The sequence below is a fragment of the Adelges cooleyi genome, unplaced genomic scaffold (assembly GCF_023614345.1).
Source record: "Adelges cooleyi isolate 19-005CV unplaced genomic scaffold, UGA_ACOO_1.1 ACOO_flye_CR_arks_rails_tigmint_CR_PRNA_307, whole genome shotgun sequence".
In the NCBI taxonomy this organism is placed as follows: Eukaryota; Metazoa; Arthropoda; class Insecta; order Hemiptera; family Adelgidae; genus Adelges; species Adelges cooleyi.
Window position 1 is genome coordinate 962,193 of NW_026095978.1, and position 15,045 is coordinate 977,237.

General features: G+C 27.6%; 2 protein-coding genes across 2 annotated transcripts; one reads left to right on the forward strand and one right to left on the reverse strand.

Moving 5' to 3' along the window:
• Positions 1–305: 305 nt before the first annotated feature.
• Positions 306–4,874, forward strand: LOC126839726 (uncharacterized). Its single transcript, XM_050575142.1, has 10 exons — positions 306–362; positions 447–476; positions 565–597; positions 1,189–1,242; positions 1,564–1,593; positions 1,678–1,710; positions 1,874–1,927; positions 2,235–2,288; positions 2,508–2,603; positions 4,645–4,874. The coding sequence occupies exons 4-10, from the start codon at positions 1,239–1,241 to the stop codon at positions 4,872–4,874; spliced, it is 501 nt and encodes a 166-aa protein (XP_050431099.1). The 5' UTR covers positions 306–362; positions 447–476; positions 565–597; positions 1,189–1,238.
• Positions 4,875–11,133: 6,259 nt separating this feature from the next.
• LOC126839727 (uncharacterized) lies at positions 11,134–12,581 on the reverse strand. Its single transcript, XM_050575143.1, has 3 exons — positions 12,369–12,581; positions 11,199–11,575; positions 11,134–11,140 (listed from the first exon to the last, which is right to left on the reverse strand). The coding sequence occupies exons 1-3, from the start codon at positions 12,570–12,572 to the stop codon at positions 11,134–11,136; spliced, it is 588 nt and encodes a 195-aa protein (XP_050431100.1). The 5' UTR covers positions 12,573–12,581.
• Between the last annotated feature and the right edge of the window lie 2,464 nt (positions 12,582–15,045).

A 15,045-nucleotide genomic window follows, 5' to 3' on the forward strand; every position in this document is an offset into this window, starting at 1 on the left:
GAATACCAGTAACTAATAGTATGTTCTGTTTAAGCTCGATTTGGTGTAATGTAGACATGTAATTATATTTTTAAAAAACACCTCTGTAAATAAATCTACATAGACGACACAGACACATAATATATTAACACTACTGTTATAAATAGAAGCCGCAAAAAAAATTATTTATTAACAGTACAGCAAGCTGATCGAATAGGCTATTGCCTTAAAATTTCAACAGCATTTTATATCGTAGCTATAAAATTTTTGTCTCTTGCACAAAATACTTACAAATAATACGGTATTATTGTTTGCAGCTAAAATGAAACTTTGCTGTGTTTTGTTTTCATTAGCCGTTGTGAAGGTTTTGGCGGAAAAAATAGGTAATAATTAAATTTTTACACAAACCTAAAAAGAATTACTTAAAAATTTAAGAAAAAACTTCAATATTTATATTTTATTTACAGTGGATTATAAGACGAAGGCTGTCATTACAAGTCAGTAATATAATTATTTTATCCAAAATAACTTTCTTTAAGTTTTTTATTTTGTTTTTATGCATAAGTTTTAAATAATATATTGCAGACGAACTACTCAGGCAAGCTTGTGATATAACAGGTATAGTATACTTAAAATAGAATATTCTGATCTGAATAGTGTATATATTATAAAAAATGATTTATACATTTCTAATTTTCTGTTCATCATGATTACATAACAAGTGTAGTACCAGTATTTAAAAAACCTTTTCTACTCTAAGTTAAGTTAATTATGCACCGCTTTTAATGATGTTTTATCTTCACGGACTCTTATTTTTATGGTTTTTTTGTCTAATAAATGTATGCCTTGATTTAAATATTAATATAGTAAAAGTAATAGTAATAGTAGTAGTAATAGTAGTAAAAGTATAACTACTACTTTTACTATTACTATTATTCTAAGTAAAAGTAATAGTAATAGTAGTAGTAAAAGTAATAGTAAAGTAGTAGTAATAGTAATAGTAAAAGTAGTAGTTATACTTGTACTACTATTACTATTACTACTACTAATACTTTAACTATTACTATTACTTTTACTATTACTTCTACTTTTACTATTACTATTACTTTTACTATTACTATTACTATTACTATATTTATTACTTTTACTATTACTACTACTATTACTTTAATATTAATATTTTATTTGAAATCTGTTTATTTTTTCTAGCGGGATTTCCAACTATAATAAAAAGAATTGTACTTGGAAATCAATATTCAATGGGTAATCCTAATAATAAAATAGAAAAAAAAATTATAATGACAAAAAGTGATATGAAAAAATGTTCGAAAGTGATAGTAAAATAATCACAACAAAAAATTAATCCATACAAAATAATCAGTGATATAAATCTTAAATTTACTTAAATTTATTTTATGCTACTTCAGTCTGATCTTCAATTCATCTATTTTATTATGGTGCTTTTTTCGATTTAATAATACGCACTTAATTTCTCTCTTGACTGAAATATTCTAATTTATAAATAAAAAATAAAATTAATCCAGTTTAGTCAATAAACGATGTACTATGTTTTGTACATTTTAGAGGAATTGGCTTTTATGTTTGCTGTGCCGGGTAATAATTTTGCGCTTTATGGAAGTATCTCCACAAAGTTAATTTATACTCATTATGTGATAATTGTTTTCTTTTTAATTTTAGATTATGCAGACACTGAAGGCCTTAATATATTTCGTAATAACCTATATATATTTCATACATAATATGTATTATAGTTAACACTGATAATATATATTAAAAATAATAATATATATACATGGACATATACATACAAATATAATTTAAATACTATCGAAAAAAATATGTACATTAAAATGTATTTTGTTTTGAACTTTAGAATGCATGAAATACGAACGTGATGTGCAAGAAGCAATATTCGAAGGCATTAATTGTAAATATAATATTAATATTGTTATATGGACAATTTGTATATAATTATGTTTAGATTAAAGTTTTGATGCGTTTTCAAAACAATTTATATCTCATAGATTAACGCAAACGGGGCTACTAGAAATAGTTTAGAACATTGATTATAAATAATAGTTGATAGCATAATAAACAATTTGATTTGAACAGTTATCAAAAAATATAATTATATAGTAATTAGTAAATAGAGTTTAAAGTCATTAGGCATTTGGCTTTTTTTGTATTTGGCTCATTTATTATGAATTGTATGATTATTTGAAATTTTGTTATAGCTCTCGATGATGAGTACAAGGAAGTGCCTAAGATTGATGCTGCTAAGATCCCAGGTAGGTTTTCACGCTTTTTTTATAGTCTTAAATGATCTATACATATTATTAATCATAACTAATCAAAATTAGTATAAGTTACTAGCTAAATTTTTGGATACTACTTCTCGACTTAAAAAACTACTCAAATAAAATATAATTCGGTCGAAAAAACAATACATTTTCGAACAGATTTGTATTTAAATTATTTGTTAGCTAAACGATGTTTTTTTTTTGCAGATCCTCTAATTAGGAACGCTAGTTTAAAGGATATTGGTTATAGTAGAAGATCAATGACTAAAATTCATCTAAAACATCTATTGAGCCGTGTCGAAAGTAAATATTTTCAAAAAAAAATGCTTAAACATCATTGACATGAACATTGAACATGTCTAGGGGAGGGGGGTAAAATTTGCTGCACACTTAGGTAAGGTTCTGTAAGCTTTATGTTTAATTTGGATTAGATAGTTAAGAATAGGTTAGGTTCAGGTTAGAAGAGAATAGAAGAGAAGATCGGGGAGGGGAAGAGAAAATATGGAGAGGAGGTAAATGGAAAGCGAGGAGAGGAAACAAAGAAAGTGACGGGAGGAGAAGGAGAAAAAAATATGGGTACGGAAGGATAAGAGTAGGGAGGGGAAGAAAAAGTGGAGTAAAAGAAGACTGGGTAAGCATGGAGAAGATAAATAGAGAGAGGAGAGGAGAGAAATGGAAGAAGAAGAGAGGATAAGGGAAAATAATGACCATGATTATAAACATCAACATGAATATACATTTCAAGTGCGGAATATCTGCTATATTAGAATTCTATCTGTATAGATATAGGTACAATAAAACATATTTGATATTCATGAACATGATGGTACATGAAATTTAATGTTGGAGGGAGATAAGGTGCATCTAGAGTTCTATCGAGGATAGAAATAATAAAGTCTAAGTCAGTGTATTGACAACGAGATTATAACTTTAGAAATACTTACATAGTTCATATGAAGTGAGTAATCATGCCAAGGATATATAATCTGAAGAACATGGCCAACATAAAAATGCCTTTACTACTACTCCATATTTAATAAAGACAGAACTAATGCAAAATACAGTGTTCGGATTTAATTAGCAGAGTTAAATAGTTTGGTACGATAATACGCATTGAAAAACTTTTAAAAGACTTCAACAATGGCAGTATTTATATGTTGCTTAAAGTTTAATGTTGGAGTTCTTTTAAACACGGCCAAGTATGATGCCATTAAAGAGTATTAATCGTAAATAGGACAATGTTGTCTAAAAAATTACGTAACTTCACTTTTGTCTACATTTAGACTAAGATTTGTTGCACTCTGATTACAAAAATGTTGAGTTCAGATTGAACAGCGTGAAAATCCACAACTGACCAAATACACGATATCACTTAAAAATAAAAAACGGAGAACAGTCATGAATTTGATAAAGATGTGTATTTCTTAATTGTAGACTTTAAATAAGCCTATGTCAATTGTAAGAAGTGTTATTACTATGGAACGCGATGGTCCAACTAGAAATGCCTACTAAGCTTGTTAGGATGGTGAAAGCATGTATGCAAAATTAAGATGCAAAATTCAATTCAATTGGTGGTATCAGAGGAGGTTACAGTGGTAAGACAAGGTGATGACAGGGTCTCCGGTTTTATTTAACACTGCGTTGAATCGGTCGTTAAAGAAGAACTGCAAAGTGAGCCACAGGGTTTAAAATTTGAATATGAAACAAAGATAATAGATAGTATTGGCCGCGTAAGCAGGGTAGTGATAGCAGAAACAGAGGATAGTCTCAAAAGTACAACCGAAAATTTGATGGATGCAGCGAAAAAGATTGGTCTTGTCGTCAATGAAAAAAATTCAAATGTATGATTTTATTCACAAAATGCAATAACAATAAAATATATGTCATTTAAAGGAGTCCATAAATTTAAATACTTAGGATTATATGTTGATTAGACTTTTGAATTCAGTTTTTTCAATTCAGTTCTTGTTCTTAAAATACCTATTGACATGTTTGGTACATCGTTTATGTGATGACAATTTATTTTAAACACTTTTAATGAATAGGTAATAATTTACAACAATATATCAAAAATATAACTCTGACTAGCTATAAATTATGACTAGAAATATTAAAACTATATTCAATAACTAGTCAACACAACTAATATATGTATAAAATGCAATCTACTACAAAGTTTTATTGAAGAAAATAAAAATTCTTAATAATATTATTCTTAATCAATTTTCTTATTAATGTTTCTTTTTTGAATGAATGTTACACGAATTTTATAAATAATAATTCATGTACCTAAATAATAAGCTAAATTTATCAGGTTAAAAAAATTAATGTTGTATTTTTTAAGGACGAAAGGAAGAAAGTTTTACTGCTATTCATGTTTGTTATTTAATTGGATTATATAAAAATTCAACGATCCCACGATTTGGAACATTGCCATTTATAAAAACTGCCAAGGTTGACGATGATGGCACTTGCATCCTAACTTCTTCAGAAGACGATGTTACTTATTACAAACACTATATGTTTGATATATTTCAATTTCGGCCGGATATCCAAAAGAGGAAGTACTTTTGAATCAAGATTAGGTACTAATAATTTCTATACACTCATTATTAATAATTATTAGATACACTGTATCAATAATTTTTTCCATATCGCACTATTACAAATAATTATATAACAGTTTTGGTCAATACTTTAAACACATTTGTTGGCTATATGAATTTTTTGACCATTTGTAAATAATTTCAACGTTTTTACTTTTTTTACTGTTTTGTATATTATAAAAAACTAAAAACTTTTTTCTTGGTTTGGTTTTTTCTGGTTACTTATATTATTTATACCTTTTCTTCACTTAGTTATACATGTTAAATAGTTATTTTAGTTTGAACATCGCTATCGCTATTTACTCAAAGTATTTAAATAATCATTGTTTTTTTGTGCTTTTCCTCAACGCTTACAAACAAAAATATCATAATTATTTATAACTATGGTCTAAACGGTGTCTAAAAAGATTTTATCGATGGAAACCATAACAATATATTTATTTTCTGTACGGTACATTCAATAAGCAAGTTCAATAAAGTTAATATTATGATTTAATACTTTATTTTGTAAAAGTTCTGTTGTTTATTATGCTATTTATAACTATATTATTTTGTACTCTTTGCCCTTAAGGTCGTAACTACAATTAGTACAAAAAAATGGCATGTGTGTACTAGGTATGGTTTTATGTTTTCCAAAACACTTATTAAATAAACACATTTTGTTCTATATTCGTTGGTCTACGGGCCTTCCGATAAAATATGATTATTTCTTGTTCTAATAATGTAGCAATAAATTATGATGCAAATATAAATTTACTTCCCGAATATGCGAATACACAAATCTGCAGTTGTTCAAAAACAATTTTAATATCGACAAAATTATAATACTGACACTTATGTCCTTGAAATTGTGTTTGCAGCACCTGGTACGTTTACGACTGATCATCTATCATCTATGTTTTTTGTTGACTGTATACCTATTGTCTGTTGTGGACTCACTTGCACTTATCAACGTAGAAATTTACTACGTTCAATAATGCTAACCTTTGTTGTACTCTTAAGAGTTTTGGTAAATATTCAATAAGAGTTATCACGTTTAGTAAGTATGATTGAGTAGTAAGAGTCGAGCTAAGGCGCAGTAACAATAATTATCGTTTGAGTTTAAGTTTCCAAAGTTAATATGAGAATAGCTGATTTGGAGAGGATGTAAGAAATATAAAAATCTGTGCAAAATTGAGATCACGTTGTATAAAAACCCTACAGAAAACAAATGTTTAAAAAAATTAATAAACTCTATGATATATTCAGTGGACCACATTAAAAAAATCATCAGGTACATAAGAATTTTATCACTATCGACATTCATTTAATACATAAAAAATTGACAGTTTAATAATTTATTAGTTTTCAAAGTATCGTACGTGCTCTATCTGTAAAAAGTGGCAACTATATCAAGTGCAACTAAAATTCTTTAAAATTCTTTCTCAATACGATAATAGGTACTTGCTACTTAGGTAAGGTACGAATTTTATCGGTAGACTAGCATTTAAAATTGAACCGCAAAATGTCAATAACGCAAGTGTTAGGTTTACGAATGGTTGTTAAACTATGAAATCAGATACACATAGTTTAAACTTTAAACTCCTATCTGGCGTAATGTATATAATATGAAATTACAGTGCAAAAGCAGCTTTGTCAATAAAACAACATGAATAAAATATATTTTGTTTTTTATTGTAGCTACAAAAATATTATGTTTAAACAGTCGTTTAGCAATCTGATGGAATAGGCCATTTTGTTAAAAGTACTATCATTTAAAAAATAACAGTATTCGACTTATAAAAATTAAAGAATGCTTTTAATACTTATTTTTTTATGTTTTTGTATTTAACTGCGCTTAAATGTTTGTATTATCAATATTATCGATAAGTGCTTATTACAGACATTTTATTTAAAAAGTACATCATAGCGTGTATACGAAAACAACAAAAAACTTAAACGAAGGACCAGCCGAAATCTTTAGGCACGAGAACCGAAGCCGATATTAAGTCAGTTTTGGGTAGGCAACCTAACACACACTATCGTGGTTAGCTGATCAAAGGGCACAACGGTAAGACAGTTGGACGACAACAACACGGAATCGACGCAGGAAAAATGTTGTGTTATTGTTATTTGCAGCTAAAAATTAGGCTTTACTGTGTTTTGTTTTCATTTGCCATTGTAAATGTTTTGCCAGAAACCATAGATAATCATTTCATTTTCACGCGTGTCAAAACGGTTAATTACAAATAATTAAATATTTAACTTTTTTTCGTCAGAGGACTATTTGTAGCTGATTGTCATTACAAGTCAACTCATACAAATTACTTAAATTACTAAACATTTTAACTCATTTTTATCCACACGTTTTAAATAATATTGAGCAGATGACCTAATCAGTCAACCTAGTCAATTAAGCGGTAAAGTATAATATTTAAAATAAATAGTTTGATATATTATATAGTTGTTATGTTATATTTGTTTAATAAACAAATGGTTTATAAATTAAAAATTTCTGTTTCTATAATCTGTCCATATTAAGAGTGTACACGCTGTATAATATTTATCGCTTTCTAAATACTTATTGTTAATTTATGGAGATTAAATTATTCGTGAACATTATACAGAGTACATTTTTTGAAGTTATCCATGAAATTCATCATATGGTTTAATTAGTAGTAGAATATTTTTTCGGTGAAGTTCTTAAATAACGCGATCTCAATTTTTGTTTTTTTAATGCCATTCTAAATTAATTATTTTGTTATCAAATTTTTAACTTACAAGAAATAACTTTAGATAAAATACAAACTTTTAATTTATATTATTTGTGAGATTATTTTAAATGTTTGTTACAGGTATTTGTTGCTGTAACCATAAGTACTACCATAAGCTTTTATTCGGTAATCGTAAATAGTCTTGAAGAACTACAAATATTAAATTATAACATACTTTAATTACTGCTGTATTGTTTTTTTCGACGAATGGAAGTAATTACTTTTTATATAATAGGCATTAGTAAAACAATTAAGTAACAAAAAGTGCTGAAAATTCAAAAACATTATTGCTTAGAACTGAAAGTTTTGAGTATTTCAAAAAAGCCAAAAAATATGGTCAAACTTTTCAAAAATTTGGTAATTCTACTGTTATATCAAGTGTAATTATTATTGTTCGCCAGTATTGAACTAGGTAACGCAAATACATTCTGTAGTAGGTAACATGTTCATGTGCAGAAGTTAGAGTGCAATGATCATGAAGGTCAGTTGTAGCAATATTTATACATTTTTGTACAATTTAAGTAAATAACAAATTTGGATAGGACTGAAAATTTCACGGTCATCTAAAAAAAAGTTAGTAATTTGGTTTTAGGTTACCATAAAGTCCTGTTCAAATGTGTCATTTAATTCGATTGTTTAAAACTACCTACATTGCTCGCATCATAAAAATCACATGTATTTGTAAATTTTAGCACAGTTGACCCTCGTGGTCATTGCACCCTATCTTCTGCACAATCACGATTTTAGACACATTTATTGGCTATTTTGATTTTTTTACGAGTTCAATATTATTTCAAGATTTTCACCTTCATTGCTATTTTATATAATTAAAAAAACGAAATCACCATGTTTGTTTGGACTTTACTTTTGTTGTGTACGACTGAAAGAAATATACTATATCACTAGTTAGACAATTGTCTATATGATCAACTTGCTTTAAAAATGGGTTTCTCGCAATTCATCAATAGATTTATATTTTACCGAAACACTAAAATCTAAACACCTATATTTTGCTAGGTTAGCAATTTACCATAAGTGGTTTTATTGACAAACGGGTTTTTCAATAAGATTATATATATTTACAGTACACTAAATCAGAGTTTGAACTGCGTGTATTGCTTTTTGGTTTTACAACTAATGTACAACTAATGCTTGTATTATTTCAATTTTATTTACGATTCAATTTTATGTGCTATTTAAACGATAAAAAAGTTGACCTATTATAAACAATAATATACTTATTATTAAACATAAGGTTTCCTTCTTATTATTATGGGACCGAAAAAATTAAAGCGATAAAAGTACTTTCAAATATACGTTTTGATGCAAATCTAAAAACGGTAAAAATACAAATATCGATAAACCATAATAGTAAAAACAATGTGCTAAGAAAAATTTGTTTGTACACTGGAATATATACGGTTAAACTTGATCGTCTGTTTCTAATATATTGTTTTCATTTTCATCCGTTACAAAAAATATTTAACTACATTATTTTCAGCAAATCGTATACATATAAAAAATAATGAAAACACGTCATAAATAAAATACCTTCCCAGCCACGCGTCGAACTTAAAAATCACTGTAGTGAAACACAGAAGTTTTTTGGTATAATCTTGCTATCTAAGGATTAGACGCTGAAAATTAGACTTAAGATAGGTCTAACATATACCTATAACGTGTATAAAAAACAAAATTGGATATTTATGTTAAAAAATCTATGGTTGAATTTTTTTTTTGTAATGAAAAAACCCAAAAAGTGACTCAAACCTTATCTGTGTAGATTTTAAAGACTATTGTGAGCTTACAAACTTGATATTTTGTATATAACCCTTTAAATGAACACATGACTATACTTAAAGTATACCCATTAACTATACTTTAAGTATAGTTAATTAAAAACCAAGCACAGTGTTAACCAGTACATTCCAAACTAGTATAGTTTAAACCTGTAGAATATAAATCAAATACCGTCTTAACCAGTGCAGTTCAAACCATGCACAGTTTAAGCCAGTGCAGTCCGAACTAGTAAAGTCTTCTTCTTATCGTGTCCATGAATTTACTTGGTTTTGGTAAAATTAGTTCGCTGTTTTAATTATACACTTGTATTAACAGCTGTGTATTGGTACCACTATAAATGAGCATAGTTTTTAAGGAGGGTTTTTAACTTGAAAGTAGTTTAATCACTTTCAAAAGCCTTGATGTGAATATATGTATAGTACAACCTAGTCAGCTTAAATTAGTACAGCTTAAACTATTAGAATATAAACAAAGTTTTGTTTGTATCAGTACAGTACAAACCAAGTACTGTCTAAACCAATACAGTCGAAACCAATGACAGTTTATACTAACACAGTAAGAAATTAGGGAGAAAGGGAGAATAAAATTGATATTTATTATAAATTGTATGTAATCTGTGTTAAAATTGGATATTTTTTTGTTACAATTTTTAGTAGTTAAATCAAAACTAGAGATCGAAAAGTATAACAAAATGCAATCCTTCTTCTTTTTGCATCTAATAATTATGTCATTTAGAAGCCTACATAAATTTCTTTAAAATGGTCAGTGAGTATTACATTTATTATTGGTTAATATTCATTATATTCAAATGTGTGTTTTTTTACAGATATTCCACGTATCATTAATATATATTCGGAAATACAAAGTCGATGGTTTTGTATCCTATCATAAAAAACGATAGAATTTTTAAATTTATTGGGTAATAACTATCTTGAGTTTCACGAAAGAACCGTTCAGAATTTGTTCGATTACATTGAAGAAGTTCAAAATATTTATTATAATTTCGTTCAACGTATCTATCATCAATTGTTGCCTCTTGATTTGGCCCAGGATAATTTTGGAGAATCCGGTTTACTTCTTTTGCTAATATTTTTGTAATATTATTTATCTTCTCGTCGTTGATATCGTATGTTTCACTTAACAAATTAATGACTTCGTTAAAGATTTGGTCATCAACATAAACAAACAATAGCGCTTTACTTAAATCATTTATAAAATAATTATGTTCAAATCTACCGTCAATTCCTGTTTTTTGATATAAATGTAAATGAACCCAAATATAACTGTACAATTTTGCCTTTAAGACATCCAAAACTAATTCGTAATATTTTGAGTATCTAAACGGCTGTGTTGTACATTCTCCCTTCTGGAGTTCATTTTTGATATTTGTCATTTCCTTTTCCAATATGTCGTGTGTAATTTTCCAATTATAGGCAAGACCAGGGATTTCTTTGAAAATCCATCCCGGAAACCAAAACATTTTAGTCGTCAACAAATGGTTGACAACAATAGGGAAATCATAACTTTCAGACTTCTCTCGAAATCGTTGATATTTTTCGTCATACATTTTTAAAAATGTATCAAACTGTAGAAGTCGACCAGATTTCTCGTTGTAATCATTTAAAGTGTAATCAAACCTTTTCATTAAGTATTTATTTTTACGACACAACCTTATCAATTTCTGTAGGGTAACGTTAAGTTCCGGTAAGAGTTCTTCAAGGAATTTTTGGATGGTTAACTTCGAGTTTTTCATGTCTAATAGTTTTCTATGCAGTTCCCAAAGCCATGCGCTCACTACGAATTTCCCTCTGTACGACATTTCTATCATATTGTACACGTATTTGACAATAACATCCAAAGAACTTCCGACATTCGGTAAGCTAAACTTCAAAAGTACACTATTCGTGCACTGTATTTCTTGTATTTTACGGTAGAATTTAAGTTGAGTAAGAATTCTATTGGTTTTTGATCCGTCATTATAATTGGAGGTCAGTGTTGTTATCTCGCCACTGCTGAAATGAATGGGCTCGTAACTCAATGTCTTGTACGTGTCCAATAGCCGAATGAAATCAATTGGATACTGTCCAGCATAGAAGAACTGTTGTAAGTGTTCAACCTAAAAACATAAGTACTAAAATGTAGATTTGAATATTCTTTTATATGTTTATTTCAACCAAAAATTACCTAATTGGGAAATGTAACGATAATATAAGGGATAGTTGGTGACTAATTAATGAACTACTCTTTCTCAGTTAGAGGGAGAGAGTTGCTGAGGCTATTCCTCTAAAAGATATAACTATTAACCAGTATTCAACATACTTTTACATAGTTTTTACTCCTCATAGTTTGTGACGTTTGAACTGGTAGAAAATAATTTTCTTTATAACGAATTTTATTCACATGTCTAAAAATAATTATGACAGTGTCTTCATACTTAAATTAGCATTATACTATACACCGTAAGTTTGGAGAAGTTACAAGTATCTTAAACAAACTAAGCAACAGCTCTGCACCAAGTCTAGAAAGTCTTAATATACTCCTCAAACAATATAGATAAAATGTAATTTTACCAATTGTACAAAGCATTAATATAGTTGGTACAAGTAATGCCACGGTTTCCGATGCATTAAAATAAACAGTGATTGTTCCTATCCATAAAAAGACGGATAACATGATTTTTGCTCAAACGAAGTGCTTGAATACCAATGATGTAACTATAAATAAACTTAATTTAAAAAGAGCTATTTCTTATGATAATTAATGATATAAAAAATTGTTTACAATAATAATGTAGAAGTTAGAACACTTAAATGGTGTCTGTATAATGAAACAAACTAAAATATTAGTTATGGTGATTTAAAAATATGTCCTTAACAAATATTAATAATTCCTAATATATTTTTGTTTACTTGAATTCCTCGAGCAACATTTGATTCCGATATCGCAATGGTTATTTCGGAGGCAGTTGGTCTGAGTAAAGTCTTTCTATGTAATGTTTCATAATGTCTTCTAGGACGTGATTCTTCGTAGTCATTGTCACATCTATTAACGCCCGTTGATAAATAACAGATGAAATTAAGTGTTAAACAAAAAACGCTTAATTGAAATCTCATAATTATGAAAATAAGCGCTCACAATTCCTTAATACTCTCAAGTTATGAAAATGTAAAGTGAAAAAAATGTACAACTATAGTATTTTAAAACAAATGCACACTGCTCATCGGCAAAAATATAAAAAAACTTACCTATTATGTTCTTATTTTTTGTTTGATCTTCAAAATGTATGGTCATGTTATTTTGTACAAAGGTGCTTTGAGCTAACAAACACAATGGTTTTGGTTACCTACTATGCAAATTTAAAAACTAGTAGTATTGTAATAGCTGTTATAATAGACAAATTAAACAGTACAACAGTAGAACAACAGTTATAGTGACAACTGTAACTTGTTATTATTTACCGAAAAAGTTGGATAGTTATATTCTAAGTTTGGTTAAAAAAAATATTTTAAAAATGTCAAAAAATGTTAAGTACGGTTTTTTTTTTTTTTAGACAAGTTATTGATGTACATCGTATACATCAAGATTATATCTTCAGTCTAATTTTCAGCTCTTGAGTCATAAAAATGAAAAATGTCAATCAATCATACGAAAATCATACTTTATAGGGTCAAAAGTTTAAAACTTTTAGACTGATTTAATTACATAAAAAACCCTATAAAAAATTCAACACCTAATTGTTCCTTTTTTTTCTCCACTTATTATAGTGTTATCAGTAAATATACATTATTAAAGTATTCAAGTACAAAGTATATAGATGCCCTAATACGGGAGCTATAACTTTGCAATAGCAACCTTTATAAAGTTCCAATAAGAATATTTGAATGATATGAAACTGTCAACTGATAACAAGATAATATAGGTACGATGTTTGTTTTGATAATTCAGCTGTAGTCTAAAGTCTTAACTATACCTACTATAATATTGCTCTAAATTCGTATCTTTTATTATCCACTGACCATGTGACCACGAATCGTTTTAGTAACAATAGTTTGTACCATTTGATGTTTGTTTGTTTACATAAGTGTTTTTTCGAGATAAAAATTGACATTCGCCCTAAATTTTCTACAGCACAATATTAGTGTCGTAATGCACCTCAAAAAAAGCTCGAGTCTTAACAATTTGTTTAAATGTATAAATCACTAATAAGAAATTAATGATATAAAACTATTATTAACACATAATCCAACGATTATTGCAAATAAGAGTCCAATAATTACTGTTGTTATAAATTAAACTAAATATTTAAATATAGCACATTATATACAATGCAATATGAGCAACATGATTATTAATATTTTGGACGTATTTATTAATGGAAGTGACGATAAAACCGATTAATTGTATACAATAAAATTTTAAAAACTAGTAATGTAATTAAAACAAAATAATAGTTTTTTAAACGGTAAGTAGTATTTTTTTTCTTTAAAAGTGCAACATTCTTAGACAAAATTCTGATAAAACAATTATTTAGTTATTTATATTTTAATTACTATAGCTACATTGTCAATTTTTAGCACTCAAATAATGTTTGCAATCATAGCTTTGCATTGACGTTAAGGCTAACTTATATTATAATATTAGTTGTAGTTTACTATATTAGTGTACATTTTAAATTTCACAAAAAAAAAATCAAATTGTTTAGTAAAAGAATCAATAATTGATGTCCTCTGTTGTAAATAATCTAGTCTAGAAAGTTATTTAAGTCTTGAGCGCTATTACGCGAAAAAAAATTGTTTTTAAAATTCATCATTTTGTTTACTAGGTTTAATGTAATTATGGAATTGTTTTCCTTAGCCAAATCTTAGGATATGATACCAAATTCAAAATCGCTGTAGTTGAATTGAATTTCCCTATAACTTATGCTTGGAGTGTTTCTAAGATATTTTAAGACTGTCCTGGTTTATTCCTATTTTAGTTAACACTTTTTTTTTATGTAAAACTTACCATTTTTTCTACAGGGGCTAAAGGCCTAAGTTTAATTTAGCTTAAAACTTACTTACGTAAATTTAATTTTTTCGATTGCAAATATTTACAATTAATAAAAATTTATAGAAATTATTGCAAAATAAAATGTTATAATGCATTTACACGGATGCACCAAATATGTGTCACGTTTCATAGTCCCACGGATTAAATCCCTGTTGAAATTTAACCTAAAAATTGTTGTGCTAATGAAATACTTATTAAGAATTAACCGTACAGAGATAAACTGTTTATATTAGGTAATACTCACACTTGTCGTTTTACGTTCATTTTAATTATATTTGCTTTTTTAATTCCATTGGAGATTCGTATTCTAAAACTAAACAATGCTCATTTTTAAAGTTGTTTCACAGTTTTTTTTTTCATTTATTAATGAATATTCACAAACTATGCTGCAAGGCATAATAAGCAAATAGTTACATTGTTATAAAAAAAATAAAATAAAAACAGTGATGTATGAGGAAGGAGGCTATCCAGTGATAGAACCCAACATGATTTTTTTTTCTAATTATTTTTAATTAGACTAATTTGTTAATTATTGAG